Source organism: Mesoplodon mirus (assembly GCF_964341445.2).
Source record: "Mesoplodon mirus genome assembly, chromosome: 4".
NCBI classification, from domain to species: domain Eukaryota; kingdom Metazoa; phylum Chordata; class Mammalia; order Artiodactyla; family Ziphiidae; genus Mesoplodon; species Mesoplodon mirus.
The window spans coordinates 131,756,826-131,782,685 of NC_138979.1; the positions used below are offsets into that span (position 1 = coordinate 131,756,826).

Genomic DNA, 25,860 nt, shown 5'->3' on the forward strand with positions numbered 1-25,860 from the left:
TAAAATATTTTAGAATTTTATCTGTTTAAAGAAACCAAAGTAACTAGTTTTCATCAAACAGACAAATACTACAAGCTTGAATTATTTAAGCATTGAATGGTTGGAGAATGAAGAGATGCTTTAAATAAAACACAGATTTCTTATTGAAAATAATGTGCAGACAGGAGAAACATTTTTGGTCTCCTAGAAGCCCCTGGAAACCAAGGTAATACAAGGAAATTGATACAGATAAAGATAACATCGCCACAGGCATATTGACTAAACCTATGCAGTGTATGGGAGTAGATCTGGTACTGGTATTCTCATTATATTCCTTATTTGAAAGGAGGAAGACTGAACAGTAGATTTTAGCTGTGATGCACAGAAATAAAGGTTTTTCTTTCTGAGTCTTAAGATTGAGTAAAGATTTTCTCAGAAAAGACAGTTAACCTAAATACCAAGGTAAGGACTAAATTGAAAACTTGATATCTATAATGAATAAAAATACAGATTTATTTTCAACATATAAGAATTGCTTCTTTTTAAAGTAGAGGAGTAGAACTAACTGCTGAACAATCATCAACAGGAAGACACTGGAACTCAACAAAAAAGATACCTCACATCCAAAGACAAAGGAAAAGCCACAATGAGATGGTAGGAGGGGTGCAATCACAATAAAATCAAATCCCATAACTACTGGGTGGGTGACTCACAAACTGGAGAATACTTATACCACAGAAGTCCACCCACTGGAGTGAAGGTTCTGAGCCCTATGTCAGGCTTCCCAACCTGGGGGTCCGGCAATGCGAGGAGGAATTCTTAGAGAATCAGACTTTGAAGGCTAGCGGGATTCGATTGCAGGACTTCGATAGGACTGGGGGAAACAGAGACTCCAATCTTAGAGGGCACACACAAAGTAGTGTGCACATTGGGACCCAGGGGAAGGAGCAGTGACCCCATAGGAGACTGAACCAGACCTACCTGCTAGTGTTGGAAGGTCTCCTGCAGAGGTGGGGGGTGGCTGTGTCTCACCGTGAGGACAAGGACACTGGCAGCAGAAGTTCTGGGAAGTACTTCTTGGCATGAGCCCTCCCAGAGTCTGCCATTAGCCACACCAAAGAGCCCAGGTAGCCCAGGTAGGCTCAAGTGTTGGGTTGCCTTAGGCCAAACAACCAATAAGGAGGGAACCCAGCCCCACCCAACAGGAGACAAGTGGATTAAAGTTTTACTGAGCTCTGTCCGCCAGAGCAACACCCAGCTCTACCCACCACCAGTCCCTCCCATCAGCAAACATGCACAAGCCCTTAGATAGCCTCATCCACCAGAGGGCAGACAGCAGAAGCAAGAAGAACTACAATCCTGCAGCCTGTGGAACAAAAACCACATTCACAGAAAGCTAGACAAGATGAAAAGGCAGAGGGCTATGTACCAGATGAAGGAACAAGATAAAACCTCAGAAGAACAACTAAATGATGTGGAGATAGACAACCTTCCAGAAAAAGAATTCAGAATAATGATAGTGAAGATGACCCAGGACCTTGGAAAAAGAATGGAGGCAAAGATCGAGAAGATGCAAGAAATGTTTAACAAGACCTAGAAGAATTAAAGAACAAACAAACAGAGATGAACAATACAATAACTGAAAGGAAAAATACACTAGAAGGAATCAATAGCAGAATAACTCAGTCAGAAGAACGGATAAGTGACCTGGAAGACAGAATGGTGGAATTCACTGCTGTGGAACAGAATAAAGAAAAAAGAATGAAAAGAAATGAAGACAGCCTAAGAGACCTCTGGGAAAACATTAAATGCAACAACATTCGCATTATAGGGGAGAAGGAGAAGAGAGAGAGAAAGGACCCAAGAAAATATTTGAAGAGATTATAGTCAAAAACTTCCCTAACATGGGAAAGGAAATAGCCACCCAAGTCCAGGAAATGCAGAGTGCCATATAGGATAAACCCAAGGAGAAACATGCAGAGGCACATAGTAATCAAATTGGCAAAATTAAAGACAGAAAAATTATTGAAAGAAGCAAGGGAAAAATGACAAATAACATACAAGGGAACTCCCATAAGATTAATAGCTGATTTCTCAGCAGAAACTCTACAAGCCAGAAGGGAGTGGCATGATATACTTAAAGTGATGAAAGGGAAGGACCTACAACCAAGATTACTCTATCAGGCAAGGATCTCATTCAGATTCGATGGAGAAATCAAAAGCTTTACAGACAAGCAAAAGCTAAGAGAATTCAGCACCACCAAACCAGCTCTACAACAAATGCTAAAGGAACTTCTCTAAGTGGGAAACACAAGAGAAGAAAAAGACCTACAAAAACAAACCCAAAACAATTAAGAAAATGGTAATAGGAACATACATATTGATAATTACCTTAAAAATGTAAATGAGCCTTATAATAAGTAGATAAGCCAGACACAAAAGAACAAATATTAGATGATTCCAGTTATATGAAATACCTAGAAGAGACAAATCTATAGTGACAAACAGTAGATTAGTGGTTGCCAGGAGCTGGAGGAGAGGGGGAATGGGGAATGACTTGTTAATGGTATGAGATTTATTTTGGAGGTAATGAAAATACTCAGTAATTAGACATTGGTGATGGTTGTACACCTTTGTGAATATACTAAAAAGCACTATAATTTACACTTTAAAAGTGAGTACTATGGTATGTGTATCAAATCACACACAGAAATAATAATAAGGGGTGAGGCAAAATGCCTCAAATAGGATAACTCCTTATGGAAACCAAACTGTTTCATATGTTTATAATCTGAAGAATTTACACAGACCTCTCACTTAGGCAAGACTTCTGTGCAATATATGGACTCAACTTGGAGCCCAGTGAAACATTTATTAGGAAATCTGCTGGGAACATCTTTCCCAGACTTCTTCTATCGTATTTATAATTCTCATTCCATGGTAATCAAGCTCCTTTTAGTGCTTATATTTGACTGAAACGTGGTTCTCTTCTGTACTTCTGTAGCCATCTTATGGGGAATAAGTTCTTGGGTTAGAAGTAAGGTTTTTATTCTCCTAGTTACTGTGACCATGCCCAAAATACCATTCTTACTATCTCATATAAATAAAACCAGAACTTCTCCAATGAAGTTCTTTCTGGCTAATTCTCCCTGATACCACCTTGTTATGGTCAATTATAGATACTCTTGCAGCAAAAAAAACCCTTATTAAAATGATTCAGTCTTCCCGGATCCCACCTTAAAATTCCTAGGAAAGAATGTGATTCTTTCTAGGCTTACCCGATGAAATTTATTTCAGGAATTAGTTTCTTCCTGGTTACAATCTTTCCTCTTTATTTTTATCTTTACTCATATTACAAACATGATGAAGGTTCCCAGAATGTGGCTCCAGGTTTAAGAGATTGAGCAACAGTTCTCCAAAAAAAAGTTATGGATTTAGCAATTATCCCTACTAGCACCACAATACAAGCATACCTCAGAGGTATTGCCAGTTTAGCTCCTGACCACTGCAATAAAGCAAATATTGCAATAAAGTGAATCACACAAATTTTTTGGTTTCCCAGTGTATATAAAAGTTATGTTTACACTATATTGTAGTCTAAGTGTGTGATATCATTATGTTTAAAGAAATGTACATACCTTAATTAAAAAATATTTTATTGCTGAAAATGCTAACCATCATCTGAACCTCCAGGGAGTCATAATAGTTTTGCAGTTGTAACATCAAAGATGACTGATCACAGGTACCATAACAAATATGGTGCCAATAGACTCGCTTGACCCAGGTTGCCACAAATAGGATATCTGTGAAGCACAATAAAGTGAAGTGCAACAAAAGGAGCCATGCCTGTATTTGTTTTTTTAATATGGACCATTTTTAAAGTCTTTATTGAATTTGTTACAATATTGCCTCTGTTTCATGTTCTGGTTTTTTGGCCATGAGACATGTGGGATTTTAGCTCCTTGACCAGGGATTGAACCCACACCCCCTGCATTGGAAGGTGAAGTCTTACCACTGGACTGCCAGGGGAGTCCCCATGCCTGTATTTTTTTAATTAAATGGGATACTTAGACATGGCTGAGCCTGAGATTTAAACATAGGTTAAAATGACCCTGTGCTCCATTTGACTAAATTATATGCCTCCTTGAATAACTTAATCAGCCATATTTGAGTGCAAGAAACAGACTCCTCAAACTACATCAAATAAGGGATTACATTTTTAGGATAAACATAAAATCTCAGAGAAACATCAGATTAACTACATGAAAACTGAAGTGGAAATATGATTCTAGCAATTGAAGCTGGAACTTAATGCTGAATTCAAAGTAACTCTAGGGACCTAGTCAGTGGTTCTTATCACTTTGCTCTACTGTTCTGCCACAGATAGATCAGTGAGCTTCACATGGTCACTCCTAGCATCTGTTCCTGTATAACTTCAATTTACAAATCTTTCTTCATGGTCGCTAACACGTTATATATTGCACTTATACACTATTATGTTTGGCTAACACTTTTTTTTTACCTGGTTCTTTTACAACTTTTGAGAGAGAACAATTAGTTCAAGTCCTATTAAAAAGTAAATTCACATATAAATATGGAATCTGTGCCCTTGGGTCAGTTTTAAACTTCTTGAACTGTTACTAGCTCTCTCTGTTACCAAAAGGAGTGCAGTTTGCGTTGTGAGTGAGGCAACAGTCCTTAGAAGATAGTATAGGCAGCATAGTTACCCTGAGTGACACAATTAGTACCATTATTCTTGAATGCCATGCCCCAACAATGTTTTCTCTATGTATATAATTTCAAATGTCTTTCAGCTAAAATGTTCATACTTTCAATGGGCAATATCAAAAACTCTCTTTCTTTCCCTCACTGGGAACACCTCCAAGCCATATCCTAATTTTTTTCTAGAGATGGTCTTCTAAGTTCCTTTGTGGCAGTGGTTCTCAACCTGGTTAACACGTTACTGTAACCTGGAGAGATATCAAAAAGCATTGATGTCTGGACCCCATCCCAAACCTATTAAATTAGAATCTCTTGGGGGTAGAACACAGATACTGACATATTGTAAAAGCTCCCCTGATGATACAGATCCATAATTTTTAAACACTGTCAATCTCAAAGTCCACAATCTCTAGGTGATGACCATTTCTTTTCAAAACCTATAATGACTTATTCGGGGTTTTATTTACTCTCATCAGTGGGCAGCCAAACTACCACAAAGTGGCATAGGTATAGATGTGGAAGAAAGTACCGAATTACACAGGTTCAGTTTCAGCTCTAATGTGCAAAGTGTTTGATCTCATCACTCCTGTTCTTAGAACAAGATAAAGCTACGTGAACTAAGAATCAATGGTTTTTCTTGGACACTAAGGTTGCAGGGCACACAATTGCCATAAAACCTGGAAAGACAAGTGCATCCAGAGAGATAGAGCAAGGTGGGTCTGATTACCTGAAGCAGAAACTACAGGATTAATATACTGCTAGGAACACTTAAATGGCAATTTTGGTGAGTTGCTGGAGGCAGAGTATGGAATAGAGAGTGAGAAACTTCTGAGGGGAACATTCTTAGGGTTTCCCTAAACTTTCATGAACTCCCCCTCTAGGAACCTGACCAGGTTCTCAATTTTAGGGTTCAGGAGAATCCTCTGGGGGGCTTCCCTGGTGGTGCAGTGGTTAAGAATCCACCTGCTAATGCAGGGGACATGGGTTCGATCCCTGGTCCCGGAAGATGCCACATACTGTGGAGCAACTAAGCCCATGCACCACAACTACTGAGCCCGTGTGCTGTAACTACTGAAGCCTGCATGCTTAGATCCCATGCTCCTCAACAAGAGAAGCCACCGCAATGAGAAGCCCGCGCACTGCAATGAAGAGTAGCCCCCAGCTCACTGCAACTAGAGAAAGCCCACTGCTGGCTCTGGAGGGGGAGGAGGAGAGCAACTATTATGAAGTGTGGCCAAAGCATTTTCCATAAGACAAGCCTAGTCTCCAGGTGAAAGGACTTTGCCAGAGCTCAATTCTGGAAACAAACTCTGGCTGGGAGAGAGAATTTCTCCCCATTCCAGCACTCTCCAGGCTTCCTATTTCACCTAAGGGGTGAAAAAGCATTGTCAACAAGAGACACAGCTTGAAGGAGATAGACTGTGTATGTTGCAGTCAGGGAAAGAGTAGGGGACAGGAAAAAAGCTATACCACTGAAGGAGAAAAAGAAACACTTGCAAAACTGAGACCCCAAATTGAGGATGTTTGAACTACTGTGGGGACGTTTGGGTGTGCTAAATAGCACTTTGCCAGGCAGCCACATGAAAGATTCATGAGGCCTGTTTTACAAGTCAATAGGATAATGCAGTAAAGAGAATTATGATAAATCAGTGGACAAATATACATCTATTTTTAATACAGTGACCCCAGCCAGTGGTTAGCTTGACTTTAAGGATTTAATTCTAGCCTGCCCAGCTCTCCATATCTCACCAATAAGATAACTCAATCCATCAACGGGAAGGAAAAAATAGAGGGTTTAAAAACTCCTAGATTGCTCACTCTAATACTATACATTACTGAGCCTGAAGCAAAGTCCCCTCATTGAAAAATGAGGACAGATGCCAACAATATTGGTGACTTCTAATATGTTGTGCCCACATGCCATACTTGGAATAGTCTTCCTTCTGTTTTCCTTTTGTACAATCAGTAATTTGTTTTGGTAAATTTCTCTGTAAAGTAGTCTGTAAAATATTTGAGGAGTGGAGAACCACTGATATATTGATCTCAGTGTGAACTAAACATAGGCTTTTGTATGGTAGGTTGATGTTTTCCTGGCCATATATGTGTGGGACCTTAATGTTCATGGGAATATCATGGTTTATGATGAACTAAAGAAAAAACACCAGAGGATTCCCATCCCCAATATGTGAAAGATATTAATACTCAGTTTTAATTGATCCTACAAGACCAACAGGTCTACCTCTTTCTTACCATATACATTCCCCATTAACTCCCCTTCCCATAGCCCTGTCAGAACTGGCCACTGCCTGAGAATGTTGATGAAAGAACGCTTATTATAATATAGAATATTCATTTACAGGTCTTAATCTTTATTTCTTTACAACCTTATCAAAGACTCCTCTCGTATGGAAAGTGTTTTCATGATTGTATAGCTGGGCCCCTGCCAGAACCCAATCACATGGCCCCTACTGCAAGTTGGCTGAGAACTGTGGAAGTGCTCATGAATATTCAATGATTGTTAATTGTCTGCCACCGACTTCCAGGAGCAGAGTCCTAATATGACTAGGTTCTTCCTAGTTGAATTCCCTCAGGGAAATTAAATTTGGGATATTCTGCTTTGCTCTCACTTTGCTAAAGCCCAGCAGATATAACCAACTCAATGCACAATTATTAAATTTTTAATCACTTTTAAATTATCCTATGATTTTAACTATGCAATTCCACAAAGTATTCTCAGGGCTTTAATTGCCATGTATATGTAGCATTGCAAAGATCAACAAATCCATATCTCTAGTCCATCCACTTCTGAGCTTGAAACCCCCACAGTTCCCCTATTGGATATTTCCACCACAAGGTCTGAAATATGTTTCAAACTCAGCATGTCCAACAATAATTAAATCTTTCTCTTGGCCTCAGACCTATACCTTTCCTTCTGTTTTTCATCTTATTAAAATGGTATTGACAGTTTCCTACTAGTTCAAGCCACAGACCTGAACATTATTGTTATTTCTTCAATTTTTTTCTCCGCCTTTCCTCATTAAATTTGTCAGCAAGGCTGTCTGATTTTATCTTATGCTATCTTATTTCCAACTCTATTTCTTCATTCCCCTGTCTCAGATCAATAGTGTCTCTTTCCTTGGTTGAATGATCTCCAATCCATTCCTCACTCTACAGTCAGAGTGACCTTAATAAAAGAAAAATCTTATATCAGTTTCTTACTTAATGGAGTCAAAGACTCAAAGACTCTCATTACCCTTAAATGTGTTTCAAAATACTTAACATTTACAGAGTGCTGCAAGGTCTGTTCCGTGTCTAACTCTCTGGCCTTATGTCTCATATATTTCAGTCATTACTGACCTTCTTCCCTTCTCTTTCCTCTTTGATTTGCTATTCATACATACTGGTTCTGTACTTGAATGATTCTGCATCCTCCTCCCCATACACTCTCAACCCTTGTCAGGTTAATCCCTAACTTCCCTTCAAGTCTCACCTTAACTATCTTTTTCCTCAGAAAGCTTTATTTCATTCTTATATACAAGTTAGGTATTTTACCTATGTAGTACTGCAATTCTTCCATTATAGATCTAATGTATATCTAATTATAATTATCTACTCAAATGAGTAAGTCTGTTTACCTTGCTCACTCTTCTTGACATTGAACATGATTTAATTTTAATCTAAATTTTACTTAGATTTAATATTTTAAATTTGATTTAGTTTTATTATTTCATTTAAAATTTTTTTTACATCTTTATTGGAGTATAATTGTTTTACAATGGTGTGTTAGTTTCTGCTTTATAACAAAGTGAATCAGTTATACATATACATATGTTCCCATATCTCTTCCCTCTTGCGTCTCCCTCCCTCCCACCCTCCCTATCCCACCCCTCTAGGTGGTCACAAAGAACCGAGCTGATCTCCCTGTGCTATGCGGCTGCTTCCCACTAGCTATCTATTTTACGTTTGGTAGTGTATATATGTCCATGCCACTCTCTCACTTTGTCACAGCTTACCATTTTAAATTTTTGATACTGTACATTTTCTAAACTGAAATCCCATACCATAATATTCTCATTTGTTGAACAGCTGTATTATGTTGAACAGTTCCTGAGTATACACTATTGAACAACTTCTTTTACCTATATAGTTCTGCAGTAATTAGTAACAAGCATCATTGAAAAAAATTTACACGTACTCATTAATTGTTCCAAAACTCCTGCTCTAATTATTAGCATTTTAAAAATTGCTGTGTCAGGACAAATAAAAATTAATGTATATCATATGATCAATAGCCTTGAAAAATAAACTTTACCTAATCAGTGCTTGTATAAAAATGAGAAAGCAGGGCTTCCCTGGTGGCGCAGTGGTTGAGAGTCCGCCTGCCGATGCAGGGGACACGGGTTCGTGCCCCGGTCCCGGAAGATCCCACGTGCCGCGGAGCGGCTGGGCCCGCGAGCCATGGTCGCGGAGCCTGTGTGTCCGGAGCCTGTGCTCCGCAACGGGAGAGGCCACAGCAGTGAGAGGCCCGCGTACAGCAAAAAAATTAAAAAAAATAAAAAAAAAAAAATGAGAAAGCAAAACATTATATAAACCCTATCTTTAAAACTGCCTCTCTGAATACGTAACAATGGGGAAATTGTGCCTACTGTATTTCTAGAATATAAATGAAAATGTTTTTATAATAAAAATGTGGTTTATGCTTTACTTAATCATTGTAAATTTCATGAATATTTATGACACTATCCATAGGTCCATCCCAATAGTTATTTTGATAAAGTTTTTAAAAGTTTTAAAAAATATTTTAACATGAAAAAATGCCAGATATATCTTCTAAAATTTATAATGTTCATGGTGCTGTTTAGCTTGCAAATGAGATTCTATTTCTTAATATACAATTATTCAAAATTGAGAGATGGCCTTAGCTAAACGTTCACCTGAAAGAAATTAAAATCAAACGAATCTCATGCATAAAAAATCTTACACATGTAGAAATTTTCCAGTCTTTATAGTTGCACATTTACAGAGCTGTTTCTCAAGTATTACTTTATAAAGTAATTCCTGCAGAGTTTACTAAAATATTGTTTAAAAGAAACAGTTATCAGACAACCACTGTGACATGAGTGGACTCTATAGCTGGGAGAATCAAAAGGAGGTGACCCAAGTGGAGGGATGGCATAAGCCCAGTGAAAGTGTTATCTCCTGGACAGATTGATGCCTTCTCTGACTGGGCTTTTGGTCCATAGTGTGGACACCTGGGCACCAATAAGAGTTTCACTTAGTATCAGTAAAATTTACTCTAAGGAAATGGAAGCTCAGCATTTTACAGTAGACCTATTCAACTTGATTCTGAAAAACCATTATTTTGTCAAGTGATAAGAGAGTTCAAAAAAGTTAGAACACTTGAAAAGACATAAGTGAAAGAAAATGGGAAGAGTTAGGAGATAAAATTAGTATTTCTAGAGGAACAATGATAGAGCTAGGCATTTGCCTTGTGACTTTATAAAATGTTAACTGTAGACTTAAAAGTGGGAGTAAAACAGGCATACTAGGGCTTCCCTGGTTGCGCAGTGGTTGAGAGTCTGCCTGCCGATGCAGGGGACACGGGTTCGTGCCCCGGTCTGGGAAGATCCCACATGCCGCGGAGTGGCTAGGCCCGTGAGCCATGGCCGCTGAGCCTGCACGTCCGGAGCCTGTGCTCCACAACGGGAGAGACCACAACAGTGAGAGGCCCGCGTACCGCAAAACAAACAAACAAACAAACAAAACAAGCATACTAATATGCTTAGTGCAGCCCGACTGGCAGGTGCTCCTTAATTTCCATATAAGACAGGTTCAATCCTGCCATAAATCCTCTGTGAAACTAAGTGCTTTCTCAGTATTTGTCAAGAAATTTCTTTTAATTGCTATTTTCTATTTGCACCTGGCTGTGATTTTCAACTTTTGATGAATTCTCATACTCCATCTATTTGCAGTGGTCTAATGCTGATCCAGTTTCGAAGCATGAAATCTCTTTGTTTCCTCTACCCTATGCCACAAATAATACTACAGAAAATAAATTATTGGCTGGAGATTTAAGTATAACTAACTATAGGAGATGCTATATGACAGCACGCTATAGAAGATAGTTTTCAGATGGCCCTCAAATTTCCAACTCTTAAAGTCTTCAGCTCCATCCATTGACCCAGCTACCAGCCTCTGACCCTATTGTTCTGCCTTCTCTCCTCTTCCCACGTATCACTGTCTTTTCTCATTTTTGATCTATTACATCCCTAGATGCCTGTTCACTTTTTAGTAGGCAACTTAGCTAAACATTTTACTATCTCCTCACAGCTCAGGTTCATGAACCCTCAGCTTGTATTGATGAGACAAAAAATATTTCCCTAAACAAAAGGAATTACTTAACAAAATTAATTTTTTTGTGAGTTTTTACTCCAAGTAAACTAACTCTCTCCCTAGTAGGCACCCTTCTTAACTCAGCTTTTCAACCATAATAAATTAATTACAAGAAATTCATCTCAACTCTGTTTATTTCTGTTCCACAAGTATATATCACAATGCCTGGCACACAGGTGATGCTTTAAAAATGTTAGGAAGATGGATGGAAGAATGAATGATTAATTGGTTAATAAGAAAGGCATTAATAAATGCCCTTTGGGGATATCAGAGTCATTCATTAGAGTAAAAGATTACAGTACGTACTAGTTGCAGCCCTTCCAGGAATCAGAGAAAATGAGAATAGCTATCTTGATAATAATGCTACATATGTAGATGCAGCATAGACTGTATCCTTGTAATGAAAACTTTTGTTAATAGGAACAGTAATTTCACTGAGTACAGAAATACAGCTGAGTTTTTATGTTGATTATATAATACTTTATGTAGAGTGCCTACATTAACATATAGACACTAATATAAAAGAAATGTGGGACTTTATTTTGGAAGTTTAGGTAATCCTAACTTGTTCAAGATAATAATAATTTAGGAGAAAAACACATTAAAGTAGCTATGTAGCCTTGGAGAAAGCTTTGACTTGTAGAAGTTTTATGAAGTTTTGCCTTCTTCATATCAAGAATACAAATGACAAGGCCCATTTTAGAAGGACATTCTCAAAGGAATTATAATTTATTGTTGATTTATAAAACATTATGGCATAATGCATACTTTTGAGCTCAAAATATTATAGATTCTAAACAATACTGTACTGCACTCCCCCTAAAATGCCACTTGACTGATTATTATTCTTAAATATATTTCTTTATCAAAACCCTTTTTATTGTTACATTTGTGGACAAAGTCATCACTGCAACCTTTAACAATTACTCCCTAAGACACAGATTTAGGGACAACAACATTTGAATAAAAGTATTTTTAACACTATAGTCAGTGTATTCTGAGCAGAAATGTCACACTCTAAAAGGCATTTGACACACATGCAACCATTGGTTATGACGTGTTATTTATTAGCACTAATATCGCATAAACATCAGAAAGTCAATGAGTATGGAAGATTTTCTTTAATAATGTATGAATATTATTTCATAATGGAGAAAAGAGTTGCAATAATTAAATACAAGAGAATATGATTTTTTTAAGATATCGAATAATGTAATAGCAGCAGAGGGAAATTTACCCAGAGAGAAATTTAACACAATATTTTGACCTCACCTGTCTTTCATGACACTGACTCTTTTCAGAAAATGAATCTAACTTGAAACCAAAATGTCAAGGGAAGCCAAAGGCTTACACTATTTGGTTTACTGTTTTAAGAGTATCTTTATGCCAATAAGGTAAAACAGGAAACACTTGATTATTTTCACTAAGTCCTCAATTCTGTATCCACTGGGAATAAAATTTGATCCCTCTACTGCCTGGCACAACTTATTTTCTTGATTAAAGTAAATCTAGCTTTACTAATCAAAACTAATGCTTAATATCAATAAATGTAGAATAACGTGGATTGATTTTGCCATTCAAATGTAGTTCCAAAGATTAAATGTTAAAATCCATATTAAAATGGTCATTGCTTTAGTTTACTAAATGTTTTTGCTTATTCTGTATTTTCAGTCATGTGAACTTTAGTTCACTCTCACACTTGTTACCTAACAATTATAGGCTACAGTTTATATTATCTTTCTATTTTTAGAGACAAAACTCCCTTGAAAACCAGAGTTGTGTGATATTCATAAAGCTACATACTGACTGACCTCAAATGCAATTCAGCCCATTTGAGAATAAAAACAAGTGAGTCTCCTTCAGTGTCTTATACATAAAAGTTCATATTTCAAATTTTAAGTAAATACTGCATTATTTTTCTTACCACCACATAGTTTCTTATCTTCATACCCCTACTTTACAAAAAGTGAGTCCTATTTTAGCATTTTCTTTTTTTAATAAATGTGTTTAGGTAAGTGGCAATAATACATATTTAATAAGGGTTATCCGAATTCCCACTACAATTTTTAAAAGGGGGGACTATATTGTTTTTGCTAGAAATACAGTGAGGTTAACAGCTAGAAACTGGAATTATCCTTCATTTCACTTGAATTAATTCAGTTATTTCCACTTAAACTACCATAACTGTTTCAGCTTTTGAGCACAGCACCTGCTGGTGATAGAAAAACTGAATCTGTCACATTCTGTTGAAAAATCTTGTTGAAACATGTATATTAAAATAAAATTAAACTGGGTCAAATACTTTGTTTCTAGTTGTCCCATTCAGCTCAGTTAATGACTTAATTTTTTTTAAACCAAGACATGTTAGTATGCAATGACTATTTAGATAAACAAATAAAGCAAGTAAAGTCTATTACATTTGACTGTGAGGTCATAGTTCTGTGTTTGACCAGCAGAAAGTATCAATTTAGAACTATGTATCAATGATGACCTTTAGGAGGAATAAATTTTCAGAAACTCAAAAGAACTACTGAAACTACAGTTGTCTCTATCTGGCTTATAACAGTTGCTTTTCAACCGCAAGGCATTTAGCTAATTAGTTACATGATACCAAGAATAAAATCTGAAATCAAAGAATTTTACTCTCAGAAGCTAGCCTTTATATATTGCCCAGTAATGAATATTTCAATCATTTCCGATAGAAATGTTGCTTGTTGAACTGCCTCAACTAAATTTTGTTGTTTGCTTTAAGTTTTAATTTCATAAAATATTCTAACCTAATAGTTTAAGTTTCTATATTTTTAATGTATAGAATATTGTACTAAACATTTTGTACTTAATTTTTTATAAAGTATATATGACCATTTGTATATTCCTATGGCAGTAGGTACACTTTGAATGTTCATGTGGTAATGGCTCAATATTATAGGGAATACATGCCACACACTTTGAAAACTCATTTCTTAAAGTAATCATTCCCTTCTCTGGATGCCTGTAGTGATTATGGACTTCAGTATTATTTTAATTCTTTCTGTCTCTGATTCTATTTAACTATTCAAGTTTATAAATTACCTGTCCTACCCCCCAAAAAATAAATAAAATATTTAAGTCATTGAAGAACCATTTACTCCTATATATATTTTATGCAAAATATTCTCTCATTAAGATACCTCACTAAGTATATTGCACAAAATATGTAATCCTTTAATATTTATGCATATGTTTATTTTCATATTTGAAAACCAAACCCCAATGGTGATAGTGAATGGCATTTTGCATATTTACTTGAAAAACGCCATTATGTGATAACTATCTTTTCCCATGCTAGAATGAATAGGTTTCTTCTTTATAAATGACAGGTTAAGTTGCCACACTCTTAAGTTCACAGTTTACTGATCTTTTTCCCTAAAAATATCATCATCCTCATAATTGTTGCCACAATTATTCAGTTAAGTAAAACAAAGCTGTGTAACTATGGAGGAAATGCAACTATGGAGGAATTCAGGATCAACAACATGGTTGATTCAAACAATGCTGGAAATTTGTATTTAGAAGAGAATTGCATTCATTCCTATAGGCCCAAGCTTAGAACTGCTTCTATTGGCATAGAATTTTATTTATTAGACTGTATGTTTCTTTTATTAAGGAATGGGGGTCAATTCTATGTTACCAATAGGTCTAATTACTTTTAACACTCCAAGGGAAATAATCTTGGATTTTGAACCTTGGATCTGAACTATATTAGTCCACAAAACCATTAAATATTCATTTTACAGGGATGAAGCTATCTGCTCCGGAATAAAAATATCAGAAAAAAAAGCAAAATAATAGAGATAATAAAAACATTCAGTGACTGCCAGAGGTTTGTGTTTGGTGTATGTGGTGGTGGGGTGGCAGGGAATGAATAGCAGAGCACAGAGGATTTTTAGAGCAGTGAAAATACTCAGTATGATACGATCATAATGGACACAAATCACTATTCATTTGTCCAAACCCACAGACTACACAACACCAAGAGTAAACCCTAGTATAAACTGGACTTTGGGTAATTACGATGTGTCCATGTAGGTTTATCAACTATAACAAATGTACTACTCTGGCGAGGGACATCGATAATGTGGGAAGCTAGGCATCTGTGGCGCAGGAGGTATGTAGGTGTAAGGAAGCAAAATTTGCCACCCCCAAATGTCTCACTGGTATGAGGATCATTTCAGGTTGATTTTTATTAAGAAACAGAAGGCTCAAGAATTCTTTCTTGTTATCCTGCTCTTAGCTCCTTAAAGAATTTAGATAAAGGGCTATCACCAGAGATATCTGCAAAGAATATGGACTAGATGTGGTGGGAGAGACTAGGCAGTGCCTAGGGATCAGAGTTCACTCTGTGTCTGATTGTCTCTGAAAGGCCCAGCAGACATTTGTTTACCAAACATTTGCTTTTCCATCTCCATGTGAATTTTTTCCTCCCCTTTGAAGTCCCAAACCATTACCCCCAACATCCCCCCCCCTTTTTTTTTTTTTTTTTTTTTGCGGTATGCGTGCCTCTCACTGTTGTGGCCTCTCCCGGTGCGGAGCACAGGCTCTGGACGTGCAGGCTCAGCGGCCATGTCTCACGGGCCTAGCCGCTCCGCGGCATGTGGGATCCTCCCGGACCGGGGCACGAACCCGTGTCCCCTGCATCGGCAGGCGCACTTTCAACCACTGCGCCACCAGGGAAGCCCCCAAAATCCTTTTTTGTCTTTCGCTGAAGATGATGTTTAAGGTGAGGGCTTTGGCCATCTTGGTTACTCAGTTTTCCTGGGTCTCTCCCATGTATGTATGTTATTAAATTTTTGTTTGATTTTCTCCTGTTAATCTGTCTCATGTCAATGTAATTCTTAGACCAGCCAGAAAAACCTATATGGGTAAAAGAAAATTTCTTCCTCCCAGATATAGGAAATCCCTGTATTGTCTCCTAATATTGCTGTGAACCTTAAACTGCTCCCCGCCCCCCCCACAAAAAACGCCTTAATTTTTTTTTTAAAAAAGCAAAAAACAATATCAGACAAAAAAGAAACAATATAAGCTGAGGCTGGCATAGACTATGTCATCCAATCAACTAAATCTATACTCCAATTACTCTGATTTACATTGAGACATTAAATCATCGTTTTACATTGAATAGAAAAAGAGAAACTCAAAGTTTATGTTCATGATTCTAAAATTATTTCATTAAATAATATTGAATCCCGTGTATATATCAGGCTCTTTTCTATTAAATGTACATGTACTTTTGAATTAATAAAGTGCTATCTTTAGTATTTATTATTGTATTTAGCTACTTGTGTCTTTATGAACACCATATTAGTCTCCATGCCTCAGATCAAAAGCCAGTTAACTTGTGTGTCTTATAAATGATTTCTTAACACAAGAACCCTCCTCTTTTCCAACCACTGGGCTTCTATGCTGTCAATATAAGGCAGCAGGATCTAAGACTGAAAATTCTGTGTAGAAGCCTATGACCTGCTCCCTGGAGAGGGAATAGCTTCTTAAATTTAGCAGTATCTGTGTTCTAATTTGTAACAGCTCATTCATAGCAAATTTGTAATTATTTACTTAAACTTCAAATAATTTAAATATTTTATCTACTTTAATTCCCATTAACCCATGGAGGATGGAGTAAGAGGGGAACTAATTACGTGGTTTACACAAACAAAAATACTGAATTTTAATTTCCTTTAATGTTCCAAGAAAGTGTATTTAAATCACATACTTAAGACAAGTGAAAATATTCCATCAAATATCTCTACAGATCGATATTATTCATCTTGTAAAATTGTTCCATTGTCTTCCTTCTAAAAAATTGTTTTAAAAAGCACAAATAGCCAAACAAAAACCTCTTGGACATAAGCCCTTCTTTAATTCTGCTTTTTCTCATTTCTTCCCCTTATATTTTTACCTCCTTGAGAGAAGTCGTCATATTCAAGATATTCACTGTCTCTATTCTCAATGAACTGAAATCTATTTACCTCTTATTAAAAAAAAATAACTTTTTTTTTTTTGAAGAACATTATGATATCCTAGTTGTGGAATGCAGTAAATGATTTTCAGTACTTTCTGATCTGATGTTTCTAGAGCGGTGTACATGATGCTTCTTTTTGAAACATTTTCTTTCCTTCTCTGGCACCAATCTTTTTAACCCACTGGCTCTCCTGCCACCCCCACCCACCCTGCTCTGTTTTTTTTTTTTTTTTTCCTGCAGTGGTAAATGCTTGTGAATAGAGTTGAATTTTGTTGCAAATATGTATACAAAGTTCATAGGTTCCTCTATCCTCTTAAAAGCTGTTAACTTCAGGATTCTGTTCATGGTACTGCTGTAGCAGAAACTAGTTGAGGCGCCCCCATTATGTTAGCCCTTATTCTTTCCGCCCATGCAACTGGTCTCCTACCGATTTTTTTTTTCTTTTCTCCCTCTCTTTCTTGCTTAATTTCCCTGTGAAAATGATCGCCCTCTAGCTAAGGTTGTACTATGCACCTGATGTTTACTTCTCCAAGACAACACTCCCGAACTCTCCTTTCCTTTGTGAGCATTCTTCATTCCAAAAAGAAGGTCACAGAATGATAACCTTGAGGACCACCAGAACCTATTCGGGAACCACCTGATGCCAGGCCTAATGATCTCAATGTCTCCAGAAGGAAAGAAGAATGCAAGACTACATCAGCCCTGATCCTTTTCTACAGCCCTATTTTCCACCCTGAAACTATAAGACCCCTTCCAGCTTCCCAGGAAAGGGGGCACAGTCTTGAGAGCATTAGCCCCCTGTTCCCCTCTTTGCCTGGCAAAGTAATAAAGCTACTCCTTTCTACTCCTCCAGAGCTCTGTCTCCAAGTTTCTACTTGGCACTGGTGAACAGAGGCTGACTTTTTTGGCAGCAGTTCTCTTCTACTTTTTAAAAAATTATCTTTTTCTCTCAAGCTGTGTTCTTTACTCTTGTCCTCTTCTCTCCTATTCCTTCCCTTTGTGTGCCTTTCTTCCATTTTCACTCATATACATCCTAAGAAATCTCACTCACTTCAGTGACTTCAACTTCTAACTATATTTTGAGTATTCCTAGACCATGGTCATTGAAATCTGATTTATATCTTGACCTCTATATCACCTGCTATATATCTTGAAATTATCAGATCAAAGGCAGATTTCAACACCCTCCATCTGTATTCGACATTTTCTGTTTCAGAGTGTGAAATCAACATCATCCAAGTGACCAAAGTTAGAGGATGAGGAATCACCTGCATTTCCCTCTCCCTAACTCCTGCATCCTTATGGCCTTACAAGGCAGGCCTCAATTATAACCCCCAATTCTCTCATTTCTTCATCACTGTAGAATTCTTCTTCTTTGATGCAGAAACATCAAATGAATGAATGATGAACTTAGTCCATGGAGTTCAGAGAGCCTGATGTGCAATAGAATAATCCAAAGTAATCAATTTGCTAGATTTAGCTATGTATGGAGTGTGAGTACTCAGGGAAAAGGCATTTCTTAAAGTGTTATACAAATGAAAAGCTAGGATATTAAATAAAATTGTAACCAAACACAAAGATAATATAAATAAGTGGAGATTAAAAATGGGACCAAACAAAAACTGGTCAAAAGACCATGAATATACAGAAACAAAGAGTAATAGAATGGGCAAGAGTTAATGGATCTAAAGGGGAAATCATGTACAGCAAATCCTTTACATACAAACCTTCAAGTTGCACACTTTCAAAGATGTGAGCTTGCATTCACATGTTCAGTCACATCAGTTAGTTCACATATCTGATGTGCATTGTCAAGTGCATGCATCTGCTACAAGTGATTGTGCTTTTGTGTACTTTACTGTACAGAACTGTATAGAGTACAGTAGTACAGTATATTTACTTCAAGCCTAGGATGTCTGGAAGCAAGCGTAAAAGCAGTGGTGATGTAGCTGGTACTGCTAAGAAGCACCAAGCAATAACGATGGAAACAAAAGTGAAAATAATTGAGAGAGTGGAGAGAGATGAAAAGATGGTAGACATCGCTTGTTCTTACAACATGAATCATTCAACCACTGGCACACTTCTAAAGAAACAGGACAAGATCATGGAACATGTGAAGTCTGCTGTGCCAAGGATGTTGACAATAATATTGAAGAAGTGTGGAAAAGTGATGGAGGAGATGGAGAAACTTCTCAGTGTGTGGCTGCAGGATCAGCATCAGCGTCGAGTCCCACTCAGCTTAATGGTGATTCAAGAGAAAGCTAAAAGTCTTTATGAAGACTTGAAGAGAAAACACAGTGAAGAATCAGAGGACGCATCTTTTAATGCCAGCCATGGCTGGTTTCATTGATTAAAGGCTAGAGCCAACCTTCACAATGTAAAAGTAAGTGGGGAGTCAGTGAGTGCAGATACGGTAGCTGCTGGGGAATTCCCTGAACTGCTTTGAGAAATTATTGATGAAGGCATGTATTTACCCAAGCAGGTTTTTAATGTGGATGAGACACAACTGTACTGGAAGAGGATGCCAGACCGAAGATACATCAGTAAGGAGGAAAAGCTGATGCCAGGCTATAAAGCAGCAAAGGATATGCTAACTCTTTTGTTTGGTAGCAATGCTTCTGGCGATATGAAGCTGAAGCCTCTCTTAGTTTATCATTCAGAGAACCCAAGAGCCCTTAAAAACATAGCCAAGGGCTCTCTTCCTCTTGTGTGGAAGAGTAACCCCAAAACCTGGGTTACACAGGCCACTTTCCAGGACTGATTTTTCCACCACTTTATCCTGGAGGTAGAGAAATATTGCTTGGAGAAGGACGTTCCAGCAAAACATTCTTTTGCTGCTCAACAAAGCTCTGGGTCACCCCCCATTCATGGACCACTTTCATCCCAACATCAAAGTAGTGCATCTGCCCCCGAATACTGTACTTTGTTGCTCATCCAACCTATGGACCATGGAGTTACAGCAACTTTCAAGAAATACTATTTATGTCACACTTTTTGTAAAGACAGTAAAGGTGAGTGATGAATCAAGAATAACCTTGCAGCAATTTTGGAAGGACTATAACATCCACAAGGCCATAAAAAACATTGACTTTGCTTGGTGTGAGGTTAGGGTCGTTACCATGAATGGGGTTTGGAAGAATCTTTGCCTGCAGTTTGTTGAAGATTTACGTGGATTTGAGAAGATGGATGAGGAGTCCAAAGAGGTCTTCAGCAACTTAGTGACACTCAGCGAGAAGCTGGACATAGATCTGCAAGAGGACGACTTCACTGAACTCCTTGTTAGGCAACACGAGTTTACTAGTGAATACTGGATGGAATTGGAGGCCCAGAGAAAGGATGAAGAGAGACAAGAGGAAGAAGTAACTGAAGAACTGAAGAGATTCACGGCACAAGAAATGGCAAGGTGATTTTCTTCATTTGAGGAGGCACTGTTAGTTTTTGAGGCACAGGACCCAAATGTAGAATGGTACACAAAGGTTGCAGCAGCCATTCAGAATGTAATCTAGTGCTACCATGTCATCTATGATGAGAAAAAAAAGAGCAACTATCCAGCAATCACTGGATTGTTTCTTCAAGAGGGTAGGTAGAATTGAATCCAGCAAGGAACCAGAAACTGTGCCATCAACGTCAGGCATGAGTGAAATTGCAGCTCTCCTTCAGTTTCCTATTGCTGACGATCCTTCAGCTCTACCATCTCCCACCTCCTCTCCCTCCTCCAGTCAGTAACTCTTCTTGCCTGATCACTCAAAGCCAGCCCCTGTATGCCAGATGTTGTACTGTACTACTGTACTTTTCAAGGTACTGTACTGTAAGATTAAAAATGTTTTATTTTTTGTATTTGTTTTTATGTATTATTTGTGTGAAAAGTATTATAAACCTATTACAGTACAGTACTATATAGCCTATTGTGTTAGTTGGGTACCTAGGCTAACTTTGTTGGACTTATGAACAAATTGGACTTATGAACGTGCTCTTGAAACAGAACTAATCTGTATGTAGGGGACTTACTGAAAAGCAGTCTTTTTAATGAACGAAATAAAACTTTGCATACTGGAAATTATTTTAAAGTTATCAGTTTAAAATGGGCATCTATAAATAGAAAGTATATTAATCTATATCTCTTTAATTTCCTCCTGGATTTTTGTAACATGTTTCTAAGTGGTATCCTTTCCCTGCTGTGTTTCTTTCTTTTTTTTTTTTAATTGGAGTATAATTGCTTTACAATGTTGTCTTAGTTTGTGTTGTACAGTGAAGTGAATCAGCTATATGTATACCTATATCCCCTCCCTCTTGAACCTCCCTCCTACCCCAACCCCATCCCACCCATCTAGGTCATCACAGAGCACTGAGCTGAGCTTCCTGTGCTTTATAGTTTGTTCCCACTAGCTATCTATTTTATGCATGGTAGTGTATATATGTCCAACCTAATCTCTGAATTTGTCCCACCCTCCCCTTCCCCCACGGTGTCCACATGTCCATTCTCTATGTCTACATCTCTATTCCTGCCCTGCAAATAGGCTCTTCTTTACCATCTTTCTGGATTCCACATATATGTTTATATATGATATTTGCTTTCCTTTTTCTGGCTTACTTCACTCTATATGAGAGTCTAGGTCCATCCACATCTCTACAAAGGACCCACTTTCATTCCTTTTTATGGCTGAGTAATATTCCATTGTATATATGTACCACATCTTTATTCATTCATCTGCCATTGAACATTTAGGTTGTTCCCATGTCCTGGCTATTGTAAATAGTGCTGCATTGAACATTGGGGGTACATATGCCCTTTTGAATTATGGTTTTCTCAGGGTATATGCCCAGTAGTGGGATTGCTGGGTCATATTTTAGTTCTATTTTTAGTTTTTTAAGGAACCTCCATACTGTTCTGCACAGTGGCTGTATCAATTTACATTCCCACCAACAGTGCAAAAGGGTTCCCTTTTCTCCACACCCTCTCCAGCATTTATTGTTTGTAGATTTTTTGATGATGGCCATTTTGACTGGTGTGGAGTGGTACCTCATTGTAGTTTTGATTTGCATTTCTCTAATAATTAATGATGTTGAGCAGATTTTCATGTGCCTCTTGGCCATCTGCATGTCTTCTTTGGTGAAATGTCTATTTAGGTCTTCTGCCCATTTATTAATTGGGTTATTTGTTTTTTGATGTTGAGTTCCATGAGCAGTTTGTATATTTTGGAGAACCTACCTAAGGATGCAAAAGACCTGTACTCAGAAAGCTATAAAACACTGATAAAAGAATCAAAGATGACATAAACAGATGGAGAAATATACCATGTTCTTGGATTAGAAGAATCAATATTGTGAAAATGACTATACCACCCAAAGCAATCTACAGATTCAATGCAATCCTTATCAAATTACCAATGGCATTCTTCACAGAATTAGAACAAAAATTTTTACAATCTGTATGGAAACACAAAAGACCATGAATAACCAAAGCAACCTTAAGAAAGAAAAATGGAGCAGGAGGAATAAAGCTCCCCAACTTCAAACTATACTACAAAGCTACAGTAATCAAGACAGTATGGTACTGGCACAAAAACAGAAATATAGATCAATGGGACAGGATAGAAAGCCCAGAGATAAACCCACACACATATGGTCCCCTAATTTATGACAAAGGAGGCAAAAACATATAATGGAGAAAAGACAGCCTTTTCAATAAGTGGTGCTGGGGAAACAAGAGAGCTACATGTAAAAGAATGAAATTAGAGCATTCCCTAACCCCATACACAAAAATTAACTCAAAATGGATTAAAGACCGAAATGTAAGACCAGATACTATAAAGCTCTTAGAGGAAAACATAGGAAAAACACTCTTTGACATAAACCACAGCAAGATCTTTTTTGACCCACCTCTTAGAGTAATGAAAATAGAAACAAAAATAAACAAATGGGGCATAATTAAACTTAAAAGCTTTTGTATAGCAAAGGAAATCATAATATGAAAAGACAACCCTCAGAATGGGAGAAAATACTTGCAGATGAACCTACTATCTTTCATATTGCTTCAGGAGTAATAGATGTAAAAGACAAATTTTTAATCCTGTCATTTTAATTTCAAAATCCATTATATAGTGCTCTTTTTCACTCAGACTAAATACCAATATCTCTTTCATACCTTAGAGTGTCCTTCATGATCTGAAAACTATAGACCACTTTAATTAGTCTCTTGCCACATTTTTCACTTGGAACTCAACCTTAATTATATAAAAATAATTCACTTTCCCAAAATTCCATGCTCTTTCAAGTTACCTTCTTAGTATGTGTTTGATACCTCTGTCTAGAAAGTGTGCATGTACAATTCCTTCAAATCATAGCTTATATTTTTAAGGAAGAGTTTCCATTTCTTCCACCCAAAATATCCAACACTATTATCTTATTGAAATACTTATCTGACTACATCTCTTTTTCCCTGCCAGTATCAAATATTTTTTTTCAGATATCAAAAAGTACTTCTCCCTATAAAGGACCTAGAAGGGGGTAGGTACTTGGTAACTGTTTATTTTACTTCAACTATAAATAGAATTATAAGAAAGTTTTATGAGGCATAATAAAATACTGATAATATAAATAAAATAATTGAAATAAAGTATAGCTTGCTTGTCTTGCTATTTGTACAGACAGCAGTACATATAACCAGGGCTGTACATTTTGCCTTCTCACAAACTCTTGAATCTAGAAAGAACTAAAGTTTAGTTGTAACCTAAATTCCATAAATCAGTTAATAACATATAAAACACAAAATTAGCCTTATATAGTTTTAAGAATTAATTTAAAAAATAACCATACTATATGCATACAGAAATTGCTAAGGGAAAGAATAAATTTGAAAATGTTGAATCATTTTCAATTGAGTCATTTGTTATTACAAGTATTCAAAAGAAAATTCTTAATATTCTTCATGTTGTCATTATTATCTGGCTTCCAATTTACTAAGGAGTTGTCAGTTGTCACCTTATCACTGACTTAAAGGAAATCTTTTTTCTTTTTCTATTAGCATTTATGATTTGTTTATTTTTAGTGATTTTCAATTTTATAAGTATGTATGAACTGTTTTAAAATTATTTATTGGTGTTCATCAGTGAATTTTCAGTCACTGTCTTCTGAATATGGCTGTCACATTCTCTTTATTATATCTGGATATATCTACATATATCTGTCTATTATCTATCTATCCATCCATCCATCCATCCAGGCTAGTCATTCTTGTTCTAAAACTTCTTATTCTAGTTTATGTTTCTTAACATTATAGAGTTTTCCTTCAGTATCCACAGGGGATTGGTCCAGAACCCCATGGATAACAAAATTCATTGATGCTCTAGTCCCTTGTATAAAATGGTGTAGGACAGTCGGCCCTCCAGGGCCTCTGTTTTGACAGTGCTGAGCCCTTGGATAGGGATACGAAGGACAGACAGTAGTCACTATTTCTTTATATCTTTGTATGTATTATGGGTACTTATATTTACATTTTTCCCCCTAATATAAGAGCAGGTTTTAATTTAACAATTAAAATATTTCCTGAGATTTACTTTTGTACTTTTACAAATCTACTTGTATTTCCTTACTCACATTTTCATCCCTACTTTTCTTTCTTCATATTATTTTACACCAAAATCTGATGACCTGGCTGTCTGTTGAAACTGCTGACTCATCTTATTTCTGCATTGCTTCCTTCTTTCCTCCCTCTCTCTCTTCCTCTCTCCTCCTCCTCTATTTCCTCCCTTTCCTTCCTTCCTTCTTTCTTTCCTTCCTTCCTCTCTCCTCCACTTCCTCCTTCCCTCCCTTCCTTCCTTTCTCTGCCCCTTCCTTTGGAGGATGGGATTAATATGTACTATATTATATATTATATATACACTACTATATATAAAATAGATAACAAAAAGGACCTCCTGTATAACACAGGTAACTGTGTTCAATATTTTGTAATAACCTATAAGGGAAAAAAATCTGAAAAAGAATATATATATCTGAATAATTGTGCTGTACACCTGAAACTAACATGATGTTGTAAATCAACTATATGTAATTTAAAAAATTAATTAATTTTAAAAAAGATGAGCTCCATAGTTTTAGATTCCATATATAAGTGAGATCATATGGTATTCATCTCTCTCTGGCTTATTTCACTTAGTATAATGCCCTCAAAGTCCATGCATGTGTTGCAAATGGCACAGCATCCTGCTTTTTGATGTCTAAATAGTACTTTATTATATATTTCTAACATATATTTATTCTAATATATATCACATTTTCTTTACCCATTCATATGTAAATGGACACTTAGGTTGTTTCCATGTCTTTGCTATTGTGAATGGTGCTGCAATGAACATGGGGGTACAGTTATCTCTTTGAAATAGTGATTTTGTTTCCTTTGGATATATACCCAGAAGTGAACTGTTGGATTATATGCTAGTTCTATTTTTAATTTTTGAGGAAACTCCATACTGATTTCCATAGTGGAAATTTATGAATTATACTCCCAGCAGCAGTGCACCAGTGTTCACTTTTCTCCACATTCTCACCAACAAGTGTTATCTTTTATCTTTTTGATGGTAGCCAGTTTAATGGCATGAGGTGATATATCATTGTGGTTTTGATTTACATTTCTCTGAGGACTTACTGATGTTGAATACATTTTGATGTACTTATTAACCTTTGCATGTCTTCTCTGGAGAAATATCTAATCAAGTCCTCTATCCATTTTTTAATCAGTTTTTTTTTTTTTTTTTTTTTTTGCTCAT

General features: G+C 36.8%; 1 protein-coding gene across 1 annotated transcript; it reads left to right on the forward strand.

Annotated features, from left to right (window-relative positions):
- Positions 1 to 19,073: 19,073 nt before the first annotated feature.
- Positions 19,074 to 19,442, forward strand: LOC309802909 (putative CENPB DNA-binding domain-containing protein 1; the record flags this gene model as incomplete). Its single annotated transcript, XM_082618777.1, has 1 exon — positions 19,074 to 19,442. The coding sequence occupies one exon, from the start codon at positions 19,074 to 19,076 to the stop codon at positions 19,440 to 19,442; it is 369 nt and encodes a 122-aa protein (XP_082474903.1).
- Between the last annotated feature and the right edge of the window lie 6,418 nt (positions 19,443 to 25,860).